The following is a 23,815-nucleotide window of genomic DNA, read 5'->3' as shown; positions in this document are numbered from 1 at the left end:
GCTTGAAATCTGATGGATTTTGAAGATTCCTTAAAAATGCACACTTCACTTGGCAATCAAGAACAAATGACAGGATTAAGGCAGCTGTTCACCAACACAAAGCTTGATAGAATTAATAGATCACTGAAATAAAACTGCATCAGAGAATGAAATTGCACAACACAATCAGTTAATATTTGAGATACCTGTGACCTGCAATGAGCATGTTAAAGAATCTAAAGGAAGCAGAAGTCTGAAAAGCAAAGTCTAGGAGGAAAGTGGATGAAACATTCCAAATGTTTGAAGTATATTTTAAAGTTCTTACTTCGTTCTTTAAACATCCTGTATCCCTCCCGGACATTTTGAGTATACATTGGAATGATAGGCTACGGAACCATGAAAAACAAAAAGGTCAAAATGTTATTAGACATTTGAATCTATATTTTAGTGTCTGTTAATACGGCGAAGAAAATTACTTGAATACAAAAGATGATCATCGGTTGGTCAGGTGGAAAACATGAAATTTTGTTATCAATATCCTGAAGGTTGCAGTGTGTCTTGCAATGGTAATTCATTATATTTAGAGCTTATCTTAAGATCCAGAAGTTCCAAAATTCTGATCATTTATATATATTAATTTTTCAGTTTGAGACATAGACACACGCTAAATATTTTTCTTAGGAAATCACGAAGGGAGAGACAGTGCATCATATCCCAGTAGCCAATAGTCTACTGAATGGTCTTCCCATCTTCTTTGGTGACTGTAACAAAGGCTTAAACTTCTGTTTTGCCTAAGCAAGATCATAAATCAGCAAGCTTCCTTACACTGGCATGAAGTGCCTTTATCAGCAATTGATTTTGAGTTTTGTGTCCCAGGTCTCATTTTGAAAGCCTATCCTGGACATCAGGAATCCTAACTAAAGACTGTACCAATGAAACTTTTCAGAAAGAGTTGCACACACGCAACATAAGATGCAATGCCCTTTTGGGACACTTGGCTGTGAGAGTCAAGTGCCCTGGTTTCACCATAGTGTGATGCAATATGGTACTTATCTGTAAGCAGGCAGATGATCAAATCCTTAGCTTTGATTCAAGGATTATTCGAGTAACGCAAGATCAGAATCACATTTTTAATCTCTGGTGTTTTAAAGGGTGACGACTGCTTAAACTCTCTCATAGCAAAACAGAAAATTAGAAGAGCAACTTCTGTTTTTCTGAATGCATTAGTCCTGCTGTGATTGTGCCGATAAAAAGATACAGAACTTCAATAGCTGTTTTTAGCAAGGTATAAGGGGCAGGCAGACAGAGATGGCCTACTGGTTATTTGGTGACCTCTTAGCCATGTCAAAAGCTGCTGGTTCTGTTTTCTCAAACTTATTGTTAGTCCACCTTGTTGGTTTTTTCAGTACGGACTTGCATCCTGATTAGGTCTGGTTTTTCTTCCTGTGCCTTTGAAATGCAGTTATACACAGCTTATCTTGAGTAATATATGTTAACTGATATTACAGTAAAAGCTTAAATGGACAGTGAAATACCTAAACATCCTGTTATTTGAGTAGAAGTCAGCAAGTTAGTGAATCAAATAAACTCCAATATAGAAACCGAATCATATTTCTCAGCTCCCACAAACATTGCTGTTTTAAAGTCACCACTTGTGAGGAAAATAAGTGATAACGTATGAAAGGTTTATATCCTTCCCTTTGAAAGTACATTCTAAAACTTAACTGGAATTCTATGAGAAATTACATTTATGTTATGCATTTATTGCAGTATTGTTTGCAGAATCAAAAAATAAAGTTTTTACAATTTCTCTGTCTAATGTTAAGCATGTATGCTGTGAATAGAAAAGCAATCAGTTCATGAAGTCCTGCAGAAAGCAAGTAGACATTCACATTTGGCTCACCTCAAAGTAATGTATTTCTCAAGGAAAGGTGTCACTAAAATAATATTTAGATAATAAGGCCATTGGAAGAAACTTCAGCAAATTCCTTGGACAAATAAGGTAACTGTATCTCCTCACTGACCTGTACTAGACTCCCTCTGAAGTGCACGTCCTTCAGCAATTACAGAATAAGAAAGCAAATTCACTTCATTATTGTAGCTAAAAAGAAAGACACATGAGATAGCTGAACTTGAAAGTCGTATCTTACAGTCTGCAATGAGATTTTATATTTTGCAGACAAAATAACAGTAATGGGATCAGTACATACAAAGATTTTTTCACCTGTATTGTCCCTTTACATTTCATGGAGCTGTATTTTGAACATGTTGAAATTACTTTTCAAGAAAGGAAGCACAGAACACCATCATATTGTTAAGAATCACTACCACAGAACAGCAGTGATGACCATTTAATAAAAAAAAAAAACAACCCTTCACATTGCAAAAATATTGAACATACATAAAGCTTTTGAATTTCTTAGGAAGAGTGCAAGAGAATAATCTTTTCACTATCTAGCCAGCAAAACGTACTTGCCTACAGCGATCATTTGATGAGTTAAAGAGAAAGTAGCAGCATTTGGTCCCTAGGCTGATAAAAAGCTGTACATACTATATATATATATATATATATATATATATGTTTGTGGCTGTAAAGCAACACAACCAGAGCCTTAGGTCTGATTGGCTGAGACACTACAGTCATAGAATGGCCTGGGTCAAAAAGGAGCACAGTGATCACCTAGTTTAACCGCCCCCCCCCCCCCGCTACATGCAGGGTCACCAGCCACTCAACCAGGCTGCCCAGAGCCATCCAGCCTGGCCTTGAATGCCTCCAGGGATGAGGCATCTACAACGCAACCTGATCCAGTGCGTCACCACTCTCTGAGTGAAAAATCATAATCCATAGATTTAGATTCACTATGTTGAAACTGAGTTGGATCATACCCAGCCAACTCAAATAAATAAATAAATAAAATCACAGAACTGCAGGATAGTTGATGTTAGGAGGAAGCTCTGGAGATCATTCCAGTGCTTGACCACTCTTTCAGAAAAGTAGAATTTCTGACTACTCTCTGCTCCAGGTTCTCTGAATGGCAACACAACCCTCTGGTGTTTTGGCCAATTTTCTCTCTCTTTTTTTTTTTTTTTATACTATTATCAAATTTGCTGAGGGTACATTCTATCCCATCATTCAGATAATTAACAAAGGATTCCAGCTTTACTTTTACTTTGTGCTGTGGATCACCGCCCTCTCAGCCCAGCAGTTCAGCCACTTCTTAATCCATCTTACTGCCTGCTTATCCCAGATTTTGTCAGCCTGTCTACAAGAAGGTTGTGGCAAACACAGTCAAAAGCCCTACCGAAGTGAAGACACACAACATCCCCATTCTCCACCTCACCTTTGACCCTGTGCTTACTAAGGCTGTCTACCACTTCCTCACCTGACTGTTGATTCCCTCCCTTCTTAATACCTGGTTGCAATTGATCTCCCAGTTTTTGCTCAGGATATTATAGCCTACCATCACCAGTCTCAGGACATTGCTGCATCTTTGCAGCCTCCAACCAAAGTGACTGGCACCATTGTTCTAACATTCTTGATCTTCAGATGTGTATATTTAAATTACAGAAAAGAAAGAAAAATGTCTGAAGCACTACTTTTTATAAGAAATTTAAAAACTGCAGCACCTGTGTATCTAGTTAGGTAATAGATGCAAACAAACATAGATAAAGTGATGTAGCAATCTTCAGAAATGACTTGTCTCCATTAGCCTGTCAAACTCCAGGCATAGATAGAAGGTGTTTCTGAAGGTCAGGTCACTGGCCTACCTAAATGAAATTGATACAGATCCAGGTCCAGGAGGTTCATTGATTCATAACATTACATTAAATAGTAACACTATTCCCAGTGCCCACTTGAGAGTAGTTATACAAGATGAAGTAGAAACAGAATGTGGGATTCTGCAAGCAAGAACAGAGGATAAAACTACATTTCTTCAAGTTTTTCAGTGCAAGAACTGTTGGACTTCTGTAACATTATACGAGGAACAACAATGTCTATTCAGATAGATAAAGTTATTTCAGTCTTGAAATCCCCATTAAAGTCACCTGTGGCAGATTTGGAACTGCCATTCTGCCATGACTACGTAACAGGTACAGTAAAATGTGTTTCTTTGGCTGATGGCTATACTGTATGATGAATAAATTTAAAACAAAGTGCTACCAGTCTTCTCTTGCCTTTATCCAGGATCTGAGTAAGTATTAGCAAAGCACATGAATTGCTACCTTACAGAGCAAGTTCTGTCAGTTCAGATGAGTTTATCCACAACCTTGAGTCAAAGTCTGAGACTGGTTTGACCAGTATTGAAAAGGACGTAGCAAGTATAAACAGGAGCAATCAAAGTCAAAATTTGTCAAAAGACAGAGTCCAGTTATTAATGTTGGCCTAACTTTATATGAGAAATGGTATATATGAGCAGTAGAGTGGGCAACATTAAGTGCCTAGCACTTAACTTCAACCCCCCCCCCCCCCCCCCCCTTCTCAGTTAATTTTGGTCAAAGTCTTCCAGAGAAATAGCAAAGATGCCGAAAATTCAATGGAAGTTAATTAACGATTTTTCCATTTAACAATGGAATTAATTAACGATTCAAGTTAATTGCAGTGATGCTCACAATACTGAAAAGCAGTCCACAACTTTATCCTCAAGGGAGACCCAATTCACTAACTCAGAAGGAAAAACACTTGTCGACAGATGGTGCTTTTGAATGTTAGCTACCACTCACTATTCAGCTCTCCCTACTTCTGAATTATAGAAAAGTGAAAAGATTACGAGGATTCACAGCAAGGATTTCTGTGAAGTTTTCGATAAAGGTCACACAATATTATTTTTTAATTCAATTTTTATTTGAAAGATGTCGATATTACATGTTAGAGTAACGCTATAAGGTTGCAAGTGAAGTGAAAATATCTGGCAAAACATTGTTCTAATGTTTGGGGAAGTTTGAAAGACAGATATGAAAACAAGTGATTGGAAATCACTTTAAGTTGTTAAACTTACAACTCTCTGACTTTTCAAGTATATTATTAACTTAATACATGAGAAGAGATACTGTAAAGGAATGCTAACATGACTTTGAGTTTATCCTATCCAGATTCTGATATTTTCTTACCAGTGGTGATGTACGAGACCCTACAATACATGGAGTATTTTGGCTAGCGTTTAAAAGCCCATACTTTTTGGGAAAAAGAGAGAGGAAACAGAAACACAAAAGTGTGACTTTCAAAAGGCCGTACAGCAAAGAGGTATGAGTCCTGGGCTAAAAATACTTTTTTCCACTGAGCAATTAAATTTCTCTAGATTTATTCTAGTGTTTAGTTTTCTTCCCACAAGATTTCAAAGGCAGATAGAGCAGTGAAGAAATATTACACAAAAGGACACATTTCGCAACCCAGTGTGCTTTGGCAAAAGCAACTAAGAGTATGAGAAGCAACAAATGGGATAAAAAATAGATACAGCTATGCAAAAAGAAAAAGAAAATGGTGGTAAGAAATTCAAGTTTTGTGGAAGATATCAGACACAGTGGTGGAAGTTCATATTTGAAGGCCATCATTCATACGGACAATATAACTGAAATTGTGGCCATGTGTACATTAGCACAGTGGGAACTAACAGGAACACTCTTCTGGAGGAAAACATCTGACTCTGGCAATCTGACATCAACACTGAATACATTTCAGTGCCCTGCATTTACTTGGAACTAATTCTTATCTGGTACCATTGACTGAATGCCCATGAGAAGTTGGAGGATATTAGATTCCAATTTTTGTTTAAGTTTCTGCCAAAAGGAATGCAGCTCATGTATTCAGACATCATTCCATGGTGCAAATGAAAGCATAATGAGTGAGGAAGATGAAAAAACTGTTTCACTCAAGTCAAACTCGAGTGCTAATGCAGATGCATCATCTTATGCAAGTTGATACAATCTTTCACAAACATGAAGAAAAGATAAATGGTAAGAACAAAATCCTGGATCCCCCTCAGGAAAAAAAAAAAAAAAAAAAAAAAAAAAAAAAAAAAAAAAAAAAAAAAAAAAAAAAAGGATAACATGAATGCATTACATCAGTATTGTGAAAGACCACAGTGTAGATTTCTGAAATACAGTAAATACAAGAAATGAAATATACATATAATACTCACCACTTTCGCATCTAGAGCAACCTGAGCAAAGCCTTTTCGATTTCCCCACATGAGTTGGTAACTTTCATCACTGAATAGGGCTTCTCTAACTCCACCTGGTGAAATAGACACCAAGTGTCCATTCTTCAGTGCACTGAGACACTCCTCCCTTGTACCTGGCATAACACCAGTCACTTCCAGTAATAATTTGAGCCCTGCAATAAATAAGCAGCATGTAAGAACAAGATTACAGCCAAATTAAAATCTAATGCTCATGAACATAGATTAAAGTACCAAGTAAATAAAATACATACAGACTGAATATTGGTTGGCAGTGTTTTTGCTCAGATCTTATAAAGATGAACCGACTTATAAAGTGCACCTCAGTAATTCAAAGCTTACACACACTATTTTCATAATTATCAAAACAGCAGTCACACAACTGATATTTGTGCAGCACAGCTAGAAATCTGAAAGTATCTATTCTTGCCAGTTCTTTTAAAATAGATTTTAATACAGAATAAATGTAAATTTTCTTTTTCAGTAGAATATGGCTTGCTATACAAATACTTAACAAGCACGTACTTTTAGAGTTCTTTTAAGACGTGATTTTTAACATTTTAAACACTGATTTTTAAACTGTTAAATTGAGCATTCTGTAGTTAAGTTGGGCTGCTGTACCGATTTAACACGGTAGTCTCAACACTGTACAAACCATTAAATGAGTCTCTTCTCTGGGATTTGCCCAAAACATAGATGGAAAAGCGCTGAACCATAGAATGCCTTGGGTTGGAAGGGACCTCAAGGATCATCAAGTTCCAACCTCCCTGCCACAGGCAGGGTTGCCAACTGCTATATCAAACCACAACCTTCCCGCCAATTCCTTACACACCAAATAGTCCACCCTTCAAATCCTTCTCACTTCAATTTGGAGATAAGGATGTGGTGGGGGACCATGTCAAAGGCCTTGCTCAAGTCCAGGTAAATGACATCGGTTGCCTTCCCTTTGTCCACCAATGCCATCACTCCATCATAGAAGGCCACCAGATTGGTCAGCATGACCTTCCCTTGGTGAAGCCATGCTGTCTTTCTCAGATAACCCCCTTGTCCCTCATGTACCTTAACATGTCTTCCTGGAGGATCTGTTCCATGATCTTCCAGGCACAGAGATGAGGCTCACTGGCCTGTAGTTCCCCGGCTCTCTCTTTCTCACTTTCTTGTAAATGGGAGCAACGTTTCCCTTTCTCCAGTCCCCAGGAACTTCACCTGACAGCCATTTTTATATTCCTTAGTGATGTAAGACTTCTATTCCTGTTCCTTTTACCTGGCTCCTCAGAGGAAGCCATTCCAGGCCTCTGATCATCCATGTTTTTTGTGGTTTTTTTTGTTTTGTTTTGTTGTTGTTTTGTTTTTGTTGTTGTTTTGGGTTTTTTTGGTTTGTGTGTGTGTGTGTGTGTGTGTGTGTGTGTGTGTGTGTGTGTATTAATTACTTTGTAGCTTTACTTACATCTGGAGAACAGAATTCCACTCGGCACTCAAGTTTGGATACCATGTGCATTATGAGCACCTTCATGCAGGTTTTTGTTTCTTCTCTTTCCATGATAATCCTTAAATTCTGCTTGCTTCTCAGTAATTGCTGAGAGTTGAGCTGACATATTTTCCTAAAGTCATCTACAGAATTTAAAGCCTAATTATCTGTTTATTATTTGCCTATTTAAAGTTGTTGTTGTTGTTTTTTCCCTGCAGTGCATTACATTTAATATTGTTTCATCTATCATTTAATGTTAGCTATTCATTATGGTTAGATAACTGTACTATGAATTTTTACTGCTTTGAAAAAAACAACCAGGATAAAGTTTTGCTACCTCACTTCAGATCTAGATTATGAGCATTTCAAACAGTATAGGTGCCAGCACAGATTTTCATGGATATGCCAATAACTGCTACTTCTCTGTAACATAAATGAACTGTTTATTTCTACCCTTTCTTTCCCACTTTTTTACCAGGTACTAATTCACAAGACTTCTCCTGTAACAGTGTAATTATCTAACAGACTTTTATGTGGACCTGATCAGAAGCCTTTTGGAGAGTTTGGCACAGCATATCCTCAGGAGCATTCTTCAAAGAATGGATCTACAAAATGCAATTTTTCTGCTAAAAAGCAGATAAGTAGCACAAGAGAGGCTGCATGAAAAACCGTTTTATTCAGTCTATTACCTTCAACTACATTTTCTACTAATGCAGCAAAAAGAGAGTCCTGCCTCCTATTATTTGTGGGCTTTCTGGTTGTTGGTGGGTTTTTTTGTTTGTTTGTTTAAGTTTACTATGTATTTATAACAAAAATATTTTACTCTTCAATTTGAAATACTACTCTGTCACTTATCTCTTGAAAAAGAGATCTCTTTTGCAGCAATCTGGTAACCTTCATCTTATTTCTGATATCCTCTTAAAAGCCTTCCAATTGTAGTAAATGTTATTTTCACCAAGATAAGCAACAGCTTGAGTGCATTCAGGATGCCTATACAAGGGAACATGCTCTTACCTGGTAAACGAAAGACAAAATGATCAGCTACAGACAGACAAAGTCTCTTCTTCCAGAGAAATAGCCTAGATAAAAAGTAGAGGTAGTCTATCGGAATAGCTCCATGGTAATAAACAACAATGCCTGGTCCTTCTGGTAGGTTTTCTACACCGTGAAGTTCATAACCTGTTTGGGATATAAAGCAGTGCACCAACAATGATAGCTTGGCAATTTAAAGCAAACTTTTTACTGTCCTTTATTAATTGACTTCCAGATAGTTGTAAACACCTGTGCATTAGCTTGAAAAGAGTTAAGTTCTGTATGGAACTTATGATTAACAGCAAAGAGAAAGCCCCTCAAACACCACAAATTATGCTACTTAGTGATTTACTTTATTGAGCAACTTAATCCTCAGATCAGACTTGAAACAGGCCTTTTCCCACATGAGTTTAATCACATCACTGCAAAATTTTGCCCGTTTGGAACTTTCTTCAGGCTACTGTGAAAAAAACAAACAAGCAAAAACCCACAGTACTGTACAAGTATGAAACAGATTCATCAGAAGGGGAGGCAAACAACTATGAGGCTTTCCTGAAACATGGAAATACAAATCTCTATTTTGTGTCAGACAGAATGAAAAGTTTGGGAGAAGAAGGGGACGCACGCACGCGCACACACACACACACAAACAGACACACAGAATGGCCAGGGTTGAAAGGGAATTCAAGGATCATGAATCTCCAACCCCCTGCCACATGCAGGGCCACCAACCTCCCCATTTAATACCAGACCAGGCTGCCCAGGGCCCCATCCAACCTGGCCTTGAACACCTCCAGGGACGAAGCATCCACAACCTCTCTGGGCAGCCTGTTCCAGCACCTCAACACTCACTCTGTAAAGAACTTCCCCCTGACATCCAACCTAAACCTTCCCTCCTTCAACTTAAAACCATTTCCCCTTGTCCTGCTGTTATCAACACTTCCAAAGAGTTGACTCCCCTCCTATTTATAGGCTGCCTTTAGTACTGAAAGGCTGGGGAACTTTTCATTCTGATTTTAGATAAGTACATAAACTATGGCAACTTTGTATTATGTCCAGAAAAGAATCCACAAAATACAAACTCGCTCCATGAGACTTAAAACCATTCCTTCATGGGGGAAGGGAACTTCCTCATAGACATGGATTTCTATGAACCTCTTTCCTGGTTTTTCCTTTATTTGATCTAGGCTTTAGGTGGAACCAAAATAGGAGGCTTGCAAAAGCCACAGCTTCTACTAAATAAAAACTTTATTCCGCCTGGCCTGCCTTTATCTCCATCCCTGATACAGCTCCATAAACAAGCCATCTGGGGAGGAAAAGACAAGGACAGTGCAGGCAGAGTTCTAAAAATAGGTTAAGGAAGTTCTAAGTTGCAGGATATTTAAAGATTAAGAGTAAAAGCTGTGAAGAAGAGCAGCAAGTAACTGATAACAACCTATTATTCTTTATCCTTAGGGCAGCAAGTTAAGTCTTGCTAATAGACTTAAACTACATCTGTGCAAAGAACAGGTGTCAAGCTTCTGGCTGAGGATTTCCCTAGGGGCTAAGGTGTGGTGAAAAAATGTCTGAAGGTTAAGCATAATTAAACTAAAAACCATGTTACTTTTAAGTTCTTCTACAGTACAAACTTAAACGTGGCATCTTATTTTTTCTTTTTCCATACAGTTCTTGAAATTATATTATCACAACACAGTAAGTTTCCTCAGCCAAAAATTGCATTTCCAGTGAATTATTTTGTTTTCAATCCCTGAAAGCTGTTTTGTAGCTGTTTGTAACAAGCTACATAATTTTATTTCTGCTTTTGTATCTCCCTTCCCCTTAATTCAGTAAAACTAGCATTAATACAGTACTTCATTCTGATACCATATAAAAAGAAGTGCATCTGCCTATTCACCTAGAAAAATGTATCCTGTACATAATCTCATTGCTCCCTTATATTCTAAATACTCTAAATTGCAGTCTTTGAGGGAGAAATTTTGGTTAGATGCCAAACTAAAGTGCAGCTTCATATATACACACACACACACACATATATATATATATATATATACACACACACATAATCACTTGCATACATTTGGAAGATATCTAAAATTAAAACTTAGGCGTACTTACTACTGACTGTAATTCAAAGCTCCAGTTAAGTCATGTCATACTTACCATGCCATATTCTTGCATATATATCCCAGAAGCTTGCCACAGTTTTCCTTGCACTATCCCAAACATCACTCAAGGGATCTGCTTTTACCTCGCCATTCCTCTGATATATTATAAGCAACACGTTAGTAAGGTAAATGAAAAAGAGGATTGTTAAAGGAACTATAAAAAAAACTAATATTGCACTAATTGTCACTGATATGATGACTATGTGGAAAAAATATTTCTTCAAGTACTCCACTGCAATCCATTCTTCCAGCACGTAAGCAAAGTAGCTTAGGTAGGTCATAGGTATCTGTCCTGGTGCAGGATTCTCTTCTATCTATCATGTCCTGCATGAAAGAGAAAAATAATAATAATAATAATCTAATTGATCATGCAAGCTTCTCAATTTAAAAGAAAATTTTTACCATAGATATAACTGATAGCTATTTTGTCATATCTCAAATGTGTTTCCTCTCTCTGTCATGGTAAGATAACTGCTGGTAATTGCTACCACTGTTGCCTGTAAAGGATGATGAGATTATCATATGTACTTAAGTGTCTTTCCTACACTGCTAGACAACAGGATTCTAAGTACAAGGGCTGGAGTCCAGAGTGCAGCCAGAGAACAAGGCAAGTAAGGTGTGTGCCTTAGGAACACCTTTCTTCCCAGCAGACCTTCAAGACAATTTTGCCATTAGGAAAAGCCTGAACAGCTGGCTCCTTCTGCAGAGCTAGAGGAGTCTGGGGCAGCATTTGCTAATTGCTGGCAGCACTATGAAAAGAAGCTCTTTGCTGCTCTTTCCCATCCACACAACAATGCCAATACACCCTTCTTTCAGACTTACCAGGCCTGGCAAAAGCTCCATGGCCTCAAACACAGCTCTTAATTGGTCTGTTCCTGCACTTGACTCCAGTTGCATTACAGCAGGTAACGGTCTTTCTGGAGTGCAACAGCATCACAGCATCTCTTGCTTGTTTTAAGCGTCTTAAGCATTAGCCAGAGATTTAAACATCACAAAGTCAGTGATCCATAACTGAATTCAGCCTCAATCAGGTGACTGCTTGTTTAACAAGCAAATTCTTCTGGCCCAACACCAGAACAAGTACCAACAAGAAACAAATTACAGTTGCTACAGTCAGTGCCAAGATCATAAGAGTACAGCAAGCCTAGACTTAGCTCTGACGTCGTGTCTTCAGCTGAATACTTACAGGAGATGCACTGACTCTTTTCTTTCTTGGAAGCCCTGGGTAAAATACTGGAGTGGACTGGTGTAAAGCACAGCCTCAGTACCACGAACACTGGCTCGGCTCCTCAGGACATGGCTGCTACCAAGCCAAAGAAATCAACTGCAGTAGCTGCAAGGACATTAAGCTAGGAGCACAGAGGAAGCAAGCACTGTTTTGTATCATGCTCTGCATGTCACAAATGAAACCAAACTGGCAAAGAGCAACACCAAATTGGTACGGAATTGTTTATATACTGGTGATAGGTGCCTGGATAAAATATAACAAGATTTAGAAACTCTCACCAGTGAGAAACTCTATTGGTAAAATGAAACAAATAAAAGGAGTAGTCTGAATGATTTGGATATTAAAAACCCTGCTTAGAAGGTGCTTAAGAAGGATAAGGCTGATATAGTGGTGCTACTCTATAGCAAGGATATACTAATTGGTTTAAGTTGCTGACACACAATAAGGACTACAAATCTTCCCTGCCTGTGAAGTATGCTTTGCTGCAAGGCCTTAGGAAAAGGCAATGCTGAGGGCTTGCCCCACGCTACTCAACCAGAGGCTGTGAACACTACTGCCAGTAATTCATTCAGCCTGCAATGCTGGGTGAGGAAGGAAGGGAATGGATTCCACATTGTTATGGAGTCTTCAGACTGGGAGCTACTACAGCCAGTAGCTAAACTTAGAATTTCTTTAAAAAAAAAAAATCACACACAAAATTTCTAAGCATGTAGTAAATATACTGATAATAATTATAATAGCTGTGTGATATAGATATTAATTAGAATATTCTAAGCACTGACTGGAACCTAGGGATTGAGAGATTGTATAATCTGCTAAAACACTAAAATTAACATTTAACACATTCAGGTGTCTTCTTGTAGCTAACGTGCTTCAAAATCAGTAAATAAGTGAATAAAGGAAATAAAACAGAAAGCCAAACTGAAAATCACTCTGGCCTCACCATACTCATTCTCAATAACTCTGGAAACATCAGGGAAATCCAGAAGACTGGAAAAAAAGCAACCTTTTAAACAAATGCACCTACACTTTCTGGGGAAATGAGAGGTTTTACTCTTGTACTCAGGTCTTGCTGAGGGCTTGTAGAAGGGTCACCATAAGCCACACACCTGCACAGAGACAGAAGTCACTTCCCAGCACCCTTCACCTCTCACCGCACCCCAGTGTGGGCACCCCCAGCTCAGTGCCCAGCAGGAGCAGCCAGCCCCCTGCTAACAGGATGACTGAAGAAGCATTGGCACAAGCAAAGCCACTCATGGGAACAGATTATTAAGGTACATTACTAATGCCAGTACAAATTTTACTGAGGATACATGGAAGTATTTTGCCACACACAGAGTTAACTTCACACCCGGGTGGGAAGTGGCTGGCAGGTCACAAGCCAATTCTACATCATTCCAGTTTGCCAGAGCAGAAAAAGCATACATTATTAACAAAGAAAAACAAAACAAAAAACAACAAGGAGCATGACTTCATGACTTTTCCTTGTAGCTAGGACACTCAATTGAGTTTCAGTTCTAGGTCCCATACTTAAGCTGTACACTGCCTCCAACATTTCATAAGGAAAGAATGAACCCTGACCAGGTTTTCAACCATATGATGTGAGTTTGAGTCCAACACGCTAAACGCATCTCTCTGTACTGTCAGTGTAAAAAAAGACCACTGCAGGATAGGTAGAACATGGATGTTTGCCATGTCCTGCTGGATAGCTCTCACCAGCCCCTTGCTGAGACCAACACAACTTTGCAGCATCCTTTTTATCAGTCAGTGTACAGAGAAATTATTACACATCTATCCAAGTGCCTGTTACAAATCATTTCCTAAAGACCCACTTGATTATGCACAGCAGGACAACATGAGATTACCAAAATTGCTCGTAACTGCTGTTTTGCTGAGAATTTTAGGGAGAAATTCCTCTTCCGCTCTTCTAAAATCTGAGCCAAGAGCAGCTCCCATATTCTTTAGTACTGAGCACGCCATAAAAGCCTAACAAACGGGCATAACATCTTCTGAATGAACTTTCCTTAAGTCAAGGAACCATTTTTTTTCTCATCTCAACTAAGGATGGATATGAAATGTTACTGATCTGAATAATTCCATTGCTCTTCCAGAAAACATCATCTGTGTTGTCGTGCAAGATGTTTGTTTTGGCTCCGCCTATAAAGCATACCAAATTCCAGAGTAATAACCCTATCTACAATAGGAGATTGCAAATGATGTCACTGGGAGACAGAAGTAACATCTCCTTTCTTAAAGGGAGCTACCCTTCCAATAAAATACCCATATAGTGTAAGTCACTCAGATCCTCAGCTCATACTGAAGGAGCATTTGTCAATAAGAACAGACATATCAGCTAACACAATAATTCCAGGGAACAGAAAAGCAACAATGAAACTGCCACAAGAGACCTGTGGCAGCAAAATTAAAAACTCACAGTTGGCTTCCAGCCTCAACTGAATAATGGATAATTTTGGTCTTGCTGCCCAGCGCTTTGCTCTTGTCTGCAGGCTTAGCAGAGCACAGTGGGAAGAGCAGCACTAAGCAGTTTGAAACTCCTCTGGACAGAACTTCTTGATAACTGCTTTTTATTTTTTATTTTTTTTTCAGGCTCCTACTTTCTATTCTGTCAAGGCTAACTGCTCTATTTCACAATAGATATGATATAACTGTTCAACTCTACATCTTGCCTTCAGACATAAAATAAATCCCATTTTATATTTCCCAGAATTTTTATGACAGTTCCACAGAAAATAACTCCTGCTGTTCCCATACAGACACAGCCCACCATTCCTCTCCCCATAAATCCAAACACTTTGCATACTGCTGTGTTTCTAAAGCTTTCCCTTAAATTATGAGCGCATCCACCCCAAAACTTGACGGACCCATCCCTCCGAAGCAGAACTGCCACCCGGCAAGAAATGACAGAGCCCCGTCCCCCTGCTTTCAGCGCGCAATCCACCTTTTGCATGCGCACGTAGGGCGCTCAATCCAGAGGAGCGTTTCTCATACACTTGCCCCGAAGAAGGCTCCTCGCACGAGCCCATCCGCACAGCTCCTCAGGGCCCACCGTCCCCGCGGCGCGGTGATCCCCTCGCGATCCCCTGGCGATCCCCACTGCCGCCCGCCTCGCCCGCCCTCCTCACCTGCCCGCAGCAGTACGGTGCGCCACGCCGACTGGGTCCCGGCCCGGGATAAGCGCCGTGCCGCCCCCGCCCGCAGCTCTGGGAGGCGGGGCTGGGCCTCTGGATTCCGCACCCAAACCTCCATTTTTACCGTGTCCCAGGTGAAAACCTCTGGACGGGCTCTGAAGATAACAGCGGAGCGGGGGGTCGGGGGGAGCCTTCTTCGGCTGCCCGTCCCAGCGGCAGCCTTCAGTTCATCCTCTCCCCGCTCCCGCGGCCCCCTCAGTCCCTCGCTGCGGGGCGAACAGCGATGGTTGATGGCTGTCTGCCCGCGGGGCTGCGAAACCGCAGCGTTCCGCCAACGTGTACCGCGGGCGGAGGGGATTTAAAACCGCTACCGCTGCAGGGAGCGGGTTTAGGGGCTGGTCACACGGGCTCTGTTAGCGGTCATAAGGAGGGAGTAGCGGGCAGTGCGCATTTCACGTCGAGCGTGGAAACGTGCAGGCAGCGGCACTGACTGTTAAGCTGACAATGTGTAATGCTTTTGCAAAGGAAGAAATCTTTAAAAGCTTGGCAGAACAGGGTGCCAGACAGACTGTGGGCGTGAGTGAAACGGAAAAGGCTAAGCCATGCTATTACAGATACATGATGCAGGGGAAGCCTAAATTCTCCGTTACTACTACTCACTGTATGACTGACAGGACAGAGATCTTTCTTAGGCAGATAAGATCAACAGGTACTAATTTTTAAGTGTGGTAAAAAAGGAGTAATCATAGAATCATTAAATCATTAAGATTGGAAAAGGCCTCTAATAGGGTCATCTAGTCCAACTGTCAACCACCATGCCCACTGAACAATTGTTGCTCAGTCAGCCACATCTACAAAATTCTTGAGCACCTTCAGGAACAGTTGACTCCACCACCTCCCCTGGGCAGCCTCTTCTAATGCCTCACCATCCTGAGAATAATTTTTTCCTAATATCCAACCTGAATCCCCTTAGGCACAACTTAAAGCTATTCCCTCTCATCCTCTCTCTGTTACCTGGGAGAAGAGGCCGACATCCACATCACTACAACCTCCTTTCAGGTCATTGCAGAGAGCAGTGAGGTCTTCACCTGAGCCTCCTCTTCTCCAAACTAGACAATCCCAGTCCCCTCAGTCATTTCCCATAAGACTTGTGCTCCAGAACCCTCACAGCTTTGTTGCCCTTCTCCAGACATGCTCTGGGGCCTCACTGTCTTTCTTGTAGTGAGGGGCCCAAAACTGAACACAGTAATCAAGGTGCAGCCTCACCAGTGCTGAGTACAGACCTGTTTGGGACAGGTTTCTTTGTTTGCTTTGATACTAAGTAAGAAATTGAGGAATAGCAGTGGTTTGTAAATGAATATGGGAGATTCTAGAATCTAGTTTCCCAAGTGAATACCAGGAAAGAAAAGTGTATGTATGAATAGATTCAAATAATGAATGAAAAGGCTACTAGGAGAGATTTCAGAATTTGTCTTTTCCACATTACTGATTCATGGCATAGTTCCTGATGGAGGCATAATTGCCTGTCAGCTGCTGATCACTGAGTGACACTGCTGTAGCGCTTTCAGAAAGTTCCATCCAGACCTGTAAATGATCAGAGGACTGAATGTACTCAGTAACATTGTGAAGACGATTTGGAATGGTTGCCCAGGAGGGTTTACTCCCAAAGAGGATCCTTCAGCAGAGATTCATTCCAAATTTTTGAGAGTCTTGGTTCAGCTGACACAAGATGATGTGGAGGACAGCGAGCAGTGCTCCTCCAAGCATCTCCTCATACAGTCACATTCATTCCCATGCAAAGACAGGAACTGCTGCTGCCTCTGCTCAAGTCCCCATGAGATAAAAGAAGTATAGCTGCTATACATTTCTTCCTGCCCGTACCTTGTCTATAGCTTTTGTTCAGGGGAAGAAATCACAAACCTGTGAAAAAGTCATTCAGTGGTGATGCTTTTCTGATGGCTTATATGGATCAAGACAGACTCATTCAGAAACAGCTTTTCTCACGAGGGAAAACATTTAGAAAAGGCTTGGTGTTTTGTGCCTTGCATAAAGCAGTAATATCATTGGAAAAAACATTTGCTAGTAATGAGCTTAACAAAATGCAGAAATAAACTGCTAAAAGTAATGAAAGTATATTTATGTGGTCAGTGCAGATAGAGAAAAAAAACCCAACAACAACTACATAGTGCTTATTGACCTGAAATAAACTATTTCGTTTTGTTTACATGTTTTGTTTCCTTGTATTTGCATGACTACACTGTCATGCAACGAATCTACATCAGCATGAAAGAACTAGAACTACTAGAATGAGAAATAATGGCCTTAAGATGCACCAGGGGAGTTCAGGTTGGACATTAGGAAGAATTTCTTTTCAGAAAGAGTGGTGAAGTATCAGAACAAGTGATGGAGTCACCATCCCTGGAGGTGTTTGAAGTACTAAGGCCTGAACAACATGTCTTGAACCAAAGTTGACCTCTAGAAGAACCTCACAACCTTGTGTTATACATTACATTAGTATCTCATCATTAACAAGATATGTATGATCACTAGTGAAATATATACGTTGGATAAAATGTCTCATTTGCAAGAGATATAGCTTAGACAAAACATTATGAGAATGTATTAACCTTTCCTTGTTTAGAAACATGGCATCAAGGTCTAGAATACAAACTCTATGGAGCTCTGGCCAGGCTTGTGGTGGCATCCAAAAAGGGGAATGAAACCAGCTGTTGCCTCCCTTGAAGTTATGTAAACTTTTTAATTCTACAATATGAATGCTGGACCCTCTTGCAGAAAAGCTGGAGACCTCACCTACAAGTGAACACACTGTGTAGGACTTCCCAAATAGTGGAAAGGCTCTCCAAATCATCACTGCAACCAGGGTTCCCCGGAGACTGCAGGTCTGGATGATGGTAAAGTATTAAGGCAATTGGTGATGTGTATTTTTTAATCACTATAGATAATCTTGTGTTGTAATGATTAGGTTTATTACCTTGTTCTGTTTTATTTTTGCTCTACCTTTTCACTCATTATTTCATTGCTATATGTACGTGAAGATAAACTCACTTCTTTAACTTGATGTCTGTGACCTTTGTGCTGAACCCATCCATAGGCAAAACAGTGTTCAAGAAACATGTAGACAATCAGAAATATGTTATTTACATATGTACTAATATATTTCAAGTTTCCTCTGCATTCTTTTCCAATATACCTCCATTCTATTGATGTTCAGATCAGCTTCCTTCCCTCCATAGCCTTCTTATTTAATCTCGGTCTGCATTATTGTTACTCCCTGTTTCCATCACTAGTCCTTAACCTGAGAGTCTGTCATTTCCACATTTCTGTCTTTCTGTTCTCAGTATTAATCCATCTCACTTGAACAATCTCTGCCTTGTCACCTTGTTCCTGGTTTCTTTGCTCAATTCATCACAATGTCAACAATGAAAGCTTTGCTTTCCTCCTTCTCAGGACCCCCAGATCTATTGGATCTCTAGAGCTTCATTTTCTAGAAATGCTGGTGTCCATTCCAACCTCTTTTACACACTATGAAACCTTTTATAAAGCTATTCTCCAGACTCCTTGTCCATCTTCATATATTTTAAACACCACTGATGTTTCCCAGTCCTCCAGCCTTCCTTCCTACAACATCTGCTAGTTCCCTGTACTCCTCTCTCCCTCTGGTCTTATGGAATTCACTGCCATCAAATTTAATTGCCTCAGTTGATAATCTTGAACTATTCTTGTGCCTAGAGGTAGAGGAACTAGGATTTGTTCTGCTTAGATGTAGTCTGATCAATACTATATATTGTGAAAAATTATTGTATTTAGAGAGGACAGAATCTTTACAGATGTTTAAATATTAAAAACTGACCCTCTTTTTGAACAGAACCACACCACATTTTTAAAGTTTCAGAGTAGGTCAAAGCAGACACAGGTCAGAAATAAATCCATTAATTTCCCTGAATTCACTCCAGCTTCACCACAGAACAAGAGTTTATTCTTCATATAAATGGCTGAAAGCTCAATAAGCATTTGATAAGGTCAACCAAGAGCTGAGCACAGCTTGTAGAATATAAATATTTATTTTTTCTGACCTCTAGATCATGACAATCATATCCCAACCTGCCATCAAAGAGGTAGGAAAAAAAGATTCATCCCAAATACACACAGAGGTTAAGGAATGTTGCAGTAGTTACATCCTGTTTTCTGGATTGCAACATTTGTGATACATCAGCAAAGACATGTATACGTATTTTCTCTGACAACTCATCACTGTTCAAGGCAAAAAGAGCCAAGCCCAGTGCTGGCATGAGTAGTCACAACAATAGTGATGGCCTTAAGTGCGTCTCTTTTAACAGGACTGAAGCATATTTAATGCATTTGCCCTGCGGAGATGTTGCTGATGGACACCTATGCAAATTGCAGGTCTATTAACTATTATGTGTCCCTAAATACACACTTATTTTCTAAGCTCACCCACATATAGACACAATAAAATAGGGCTTTATCAGATCAGATGTTTTGCCTGCACATAGTGCTATACAGCTTGTGTTGTGGCTGGGCTGCAGTCAGGACTGAGGTCTCCGCTTTCGAGCACTCCCACCTATGATCCCCTGAAGGGCTCTTGAATAATTTCACATCATTACAAGCATTATAAACCTTATTCACACTTAAATCCCAATATAAACTTCGTGATATAATTCAGGTCTTGATTGTCAAGAGGCTAGGCAGCCCTGCACTAGCTATTACTTGAGTTAAATACTGTAATAACAGCATTCTTTCTATTGCAAGCTGTTGAGTGGGAGTTTATGTAGCAATTGCATGAGTAGGTAGAATGTGCACAAATGAAAATGAAGTAGATAAGCTGTAATATCAAGTGTGGGTGACATGCCTCCTTTATACACCCTTGCAGCTTGCCCACGCAGAATGTACTCACGAAACAAGGCTGAAGCTTACAGATCTTACAGGAACATGGGTTTTCCTGAATGGATCCATTTAGGATGCTTTTTATTTCAGGATGTGGGGTATGTTTGTTGTTGTTTTGTATTTTTTTTTATTTTGTTTCCTAATATCTTCCAGTGTACTATCCAAAATATTTTTCATTTCAACAGGAACGAAACTGCCTGAAATGGAATATTTTTTTCTAATGAAACATCTTTTTCTTCATCATGAAGAAAAAAAGAAAAACATATGAATTAGAATCTTAACTAAAAAACAGCAGAAATAAAAGGTTAAAATCTGTTTGAGTTTGTTGAGAATTGGAACAAACATTAAAGAACACATTTATTTTTATAGGGGAATATATTTCAACTTCATTTCAGGTTACAGGAGTGTCCCATTCATAGCTAAAACCAGAAAACCCAGCCAGAAATGTGGCAAAACTCACATACAGATTGATGAGAAGTCAGGCACTGTAGTCAAATTTCTTCCTCAGACAGTTTTTTCTATGATATAAAATACAACAGATAAATGCCTGCATTACATACTTGATCCAATGTCACCAAGGCATTTGAACAAGTTGTTTAATAACTCATTCTTTCACATAAATAATTGCAAGATATTTTAACTACTTTATATATTTATATGTATTTGAGGTCAGTATTTACTATCCCCTAGCTGAGCTTTCCTATCTTGAGCCCTCTTAGCACAAATTCAACTGAATTCAACCACAGCTGAGGGAATTAGAGGGCAGTGGAAATCATCTCCAGTATCTCTCCACACACACAAATGCTGCACAATCCTTATGCCCAAGGAAATGGGGAGACAACCCTTTATGGCCAGAGCAGATAGGTATTTGTCACAGAATCACAAGGAAAGGACTAACAGGGATCTCAATAGGTGATCAGGTTCATCCCTTTGCCCGAGGCACTGATTCTGTGTCCTCATAGATGTTTGTCTACCTCAGTCTAAAAATAATCCAGAGGTAAAAATTACCCCTCTACACTACAAGCTGATTATTATTTTGTTATGACTCTTCTGTGAAGCAAACAGGGGTTTCAGAAGATGGGAGCTGGGGAGGGATATGAAAGATGTTGAGTTAAAGCATCTTAGCATTGCATTAAAATTAGAAGCAATCACAGCTGCACATGCATTTTCCTCATTGTAATTTTAGATGTTTAGTTCATGCCACGTGAAAAAAAATATATATGAGCTCTTTAAGAGTATATAAAATGAAGTAATCTTTGCAATAAAACAATAAGAAAGCATACTTTAAAAAATAATGCTAAAAAAAGCAATGCTATCACCTGGAAAAAGTCTGAAAAAAAGGGAAGAAATTAAGTATATATTTGAATAAGAAAGTGAATCCAAACCATTGTGCTTCCTTAATTGGACTGATTTAAAACCATTTTTCCTGTCCTGTGTCTCTTTCAGTCCCTACTTCCTTTAAGAAAAGGTACTGAAGTTCTCCTTGAATTAAGGTGTTGCATTTCTTCTGTGTTAATTTTTAGATTTTCAGTGATAAGCCACACTTCATACCTAATCAAAGCCAGGATTTTCGAGGCCTCACTGACTAGTAAGGTATTAAGTTGCTGATTTACATTATAGTGATTTTATTCCTGATGAAGTTTTCTGGTAACTCAGATTATATTTACGGCTGTAATATCCACTAATAAAAACTATTTAAAAATTAAAAAAATAACTCAATACATTTGTAAAACAAGAGTTTCCCATGAAAGAAGTACCATTTTTTTGCACAGTCATGTTTCAGAATAGAGCCTGAATTTAGTAGATATGCTGCAATGTATCAGACTAGAAAACATTTATTTTACTTCATTCACTGTACCAAAGATCTTTCTAACATCAAAGCAGATTCAAGAGAGCAGCATCCCTGATTCTTATTCACATTTGAGGACATTTTATATTTCTCTGGCAGTGTGAATACACTTGAAAATCTGCCTACTATCCGTATATCTCCAGGGCTTCTTTGTAAAATTAGAGAAGGGTGTGCAAGAGGAATTCTACAAAAAGATGGAGTATGTATATATAAATTTTATGTAACTACTTTCATTTTTAAAATACATATTGTATTTTCACATGTATTGTTCATTGCTGTGCCCACACTACAAACAGGCCTGTGCTCAGCCACTGAAGCTCAAATAACTTGAATTTTAAAAAGTCCTTTTCATATTTTTTTTTCCCTGGGGATATTTTGTAGTAAGGGTTGCTAAGTGATTTCCAGTAAGATATTCATGGATAAGGAGTCTGAGCCACAGACAAGTCATCAACTAGCATGAGCTAAGGTGGTGTTTCCAGTCTTTGATGTCATTCTGTCTCTCCTGTTGCAGGAAGATATATAAAAGGCAACAATCACTGGCCAGGAGTATTTTCATCACTGATTTCCAGCTTTGCCTTTGAGAAAGTTATGGGATCTTGGCCAATCCAATATATTCTTGCACATTGTTAAAATCGTATTTGGTAAAGTAACATGCATATTCCCAAAATTTTTTTCTTGATTCAACAGGAAGAATAATTATCTGCAAAGTTCATTTGACAAAGTGCACCAGGTCTTGATATGTTGTTGAACCTTTCCATCTGCTTAGCTTTTTTAACCATCCTGAACTCTCTATTAGAATTGAAGGAGTCTATTATGTTTTTTAGTTCAATCAAGAACTTAATAATCTGGTAGCTCATATGGTAGCTAACTTAGGCCACTGTGTGGCATTTCAGTTTTTCATTATACCTGCAAATATATATATTTTTCAATATTTTAATATTTCTGTACCCAGATGTATACAACTTTTTAAGGCACTGTTCAATTAGTTGCTATCTGTAGAAGCACATCATTTAGGAAGGGCTGATTTTGACATTCACAAACTTCCTGAATCTACTTTTCAAGCGCCTGGAAATGTGTTTATCATTATATGTATTCAGTAAGGTGTTTTTTCCAATACTAAGAAGTGGGAAAAATTCAAGGGCAATGTGGCTTCTTCTTCAAATATAATATTCTTTTGGTTGGGTAATTCTGACACAATTAATTCCCAGAAGCAATGCTGAAGTTTAATCTGAGGATTAAATTAACGATTCTGCTTCCTAAACTTCACAACTCTGAGGCAGATATCAAGAGTGCCATCTCTTTTCACCTCCACAGCACTATTTCTTTTCCAGATGATCTGGTAAGCTGATTACAGCAGTCAAGAAATCCAGAGGTAGAGCCATCTCCAAATCAAGGAAGTGTTACTACAGAACAGATTGTCAAAAGGCTTATTATGACACTGCTGAAGTGGATGGATCCATATCCTCTGTCGTCACAGTTCATGACAGTTTAAACTCCATTTGTGACCTCTGTACGAAAGAGATGCATTAAGGTTGGTGGCAGCCTGGGCTGCAGTGACCACACCCTGGTTGAGTTCGTGATCTCGAGGGATGTGGGCCTGGCAAAGAGTGGCGTCAGGACCCTGAACTTCAGAAGAGCAAACTTTAAGCTGTTCAGTGGACTGTTGGCCAAGATCCCCTGGGATGCTGTCTTTAACAATAAAGACATTGAGGAGAGCTGGCTTCTCTTCAAGGATGCCTTCCTGAGAGCACAAGAGCTCTCTATTCTTCTGAATAAGAAAGCAGGCAGAGGAGCTAGGAAACTGTCTTGGCTCGGCAGTAGCCTGCTGGGCAAGCTGAGGGCA

At 39.3% G+C, this 23,815-nt stretch overlaps 1 protein-coding gene across 3 annotated transcripts in view; it reads right to left on the bottom strand.

Moving 5' to 3' along the window:
* LOC125690287 (transmembrane protein 68-like) overlaps window positions 1-23,815 on the bottom strand; it is a 48,820-nt gene that overhangs the window by 2,095 nt on the left and 22,910 nt on the right. Inside the window, exons 1-5 of one of the 3 annotated variants that reach the window (XM_048938439.1) lie at window positions 15,192-15,643; window positions 10,816-11,144; window positions 8,638-8,802; window positions 6,117-6,310; window positions 305-365 (exon numbers count right to left, since the gene is read on the bottom strand). In XM_048938439.1, the coding sequence (XP_048794396.1) occupies window positions 305-365; window positions 6,117-6,310; window positions 8,638-8,802; window positions 10,816-11,101 (706 nt within the window). In that variant the 5' untranslated portion in view covers window positions 11,102-11,144; window positions 15,192-15,643. Of the gene's footprint in view, window positions 1-304; window positions 366-6,116; window positions 6,311-8,637; window positions 8,803-10,815; window positions 11,145-15,007; window positions 15,150-15,191; window positions 15,644-23,815 lie in introns of those variants that run through there. The other 2 variants (XM_048938441.1, XM_048938442.1) reach the window with 2 other exon arrangements.

The sequence above is a fragment of the Lagopus muta genome, chromosome 3 (assembly GCF_023343835.1).
Source record: "Lagopus muta isolate bLagMut1 chromosome 3, bLagMut1 primary, whole genome shotgun sequence".
NCBI lineage: Eukaryota > Metazoa > Chordata > Aves > Galliformes > Phasianidae > Lagopus > Lagopus muta.
Note: the sequence above shows the minus strand (reverse complement) of the source record. Positions and strands in the feature narration are given on the sequence as shown.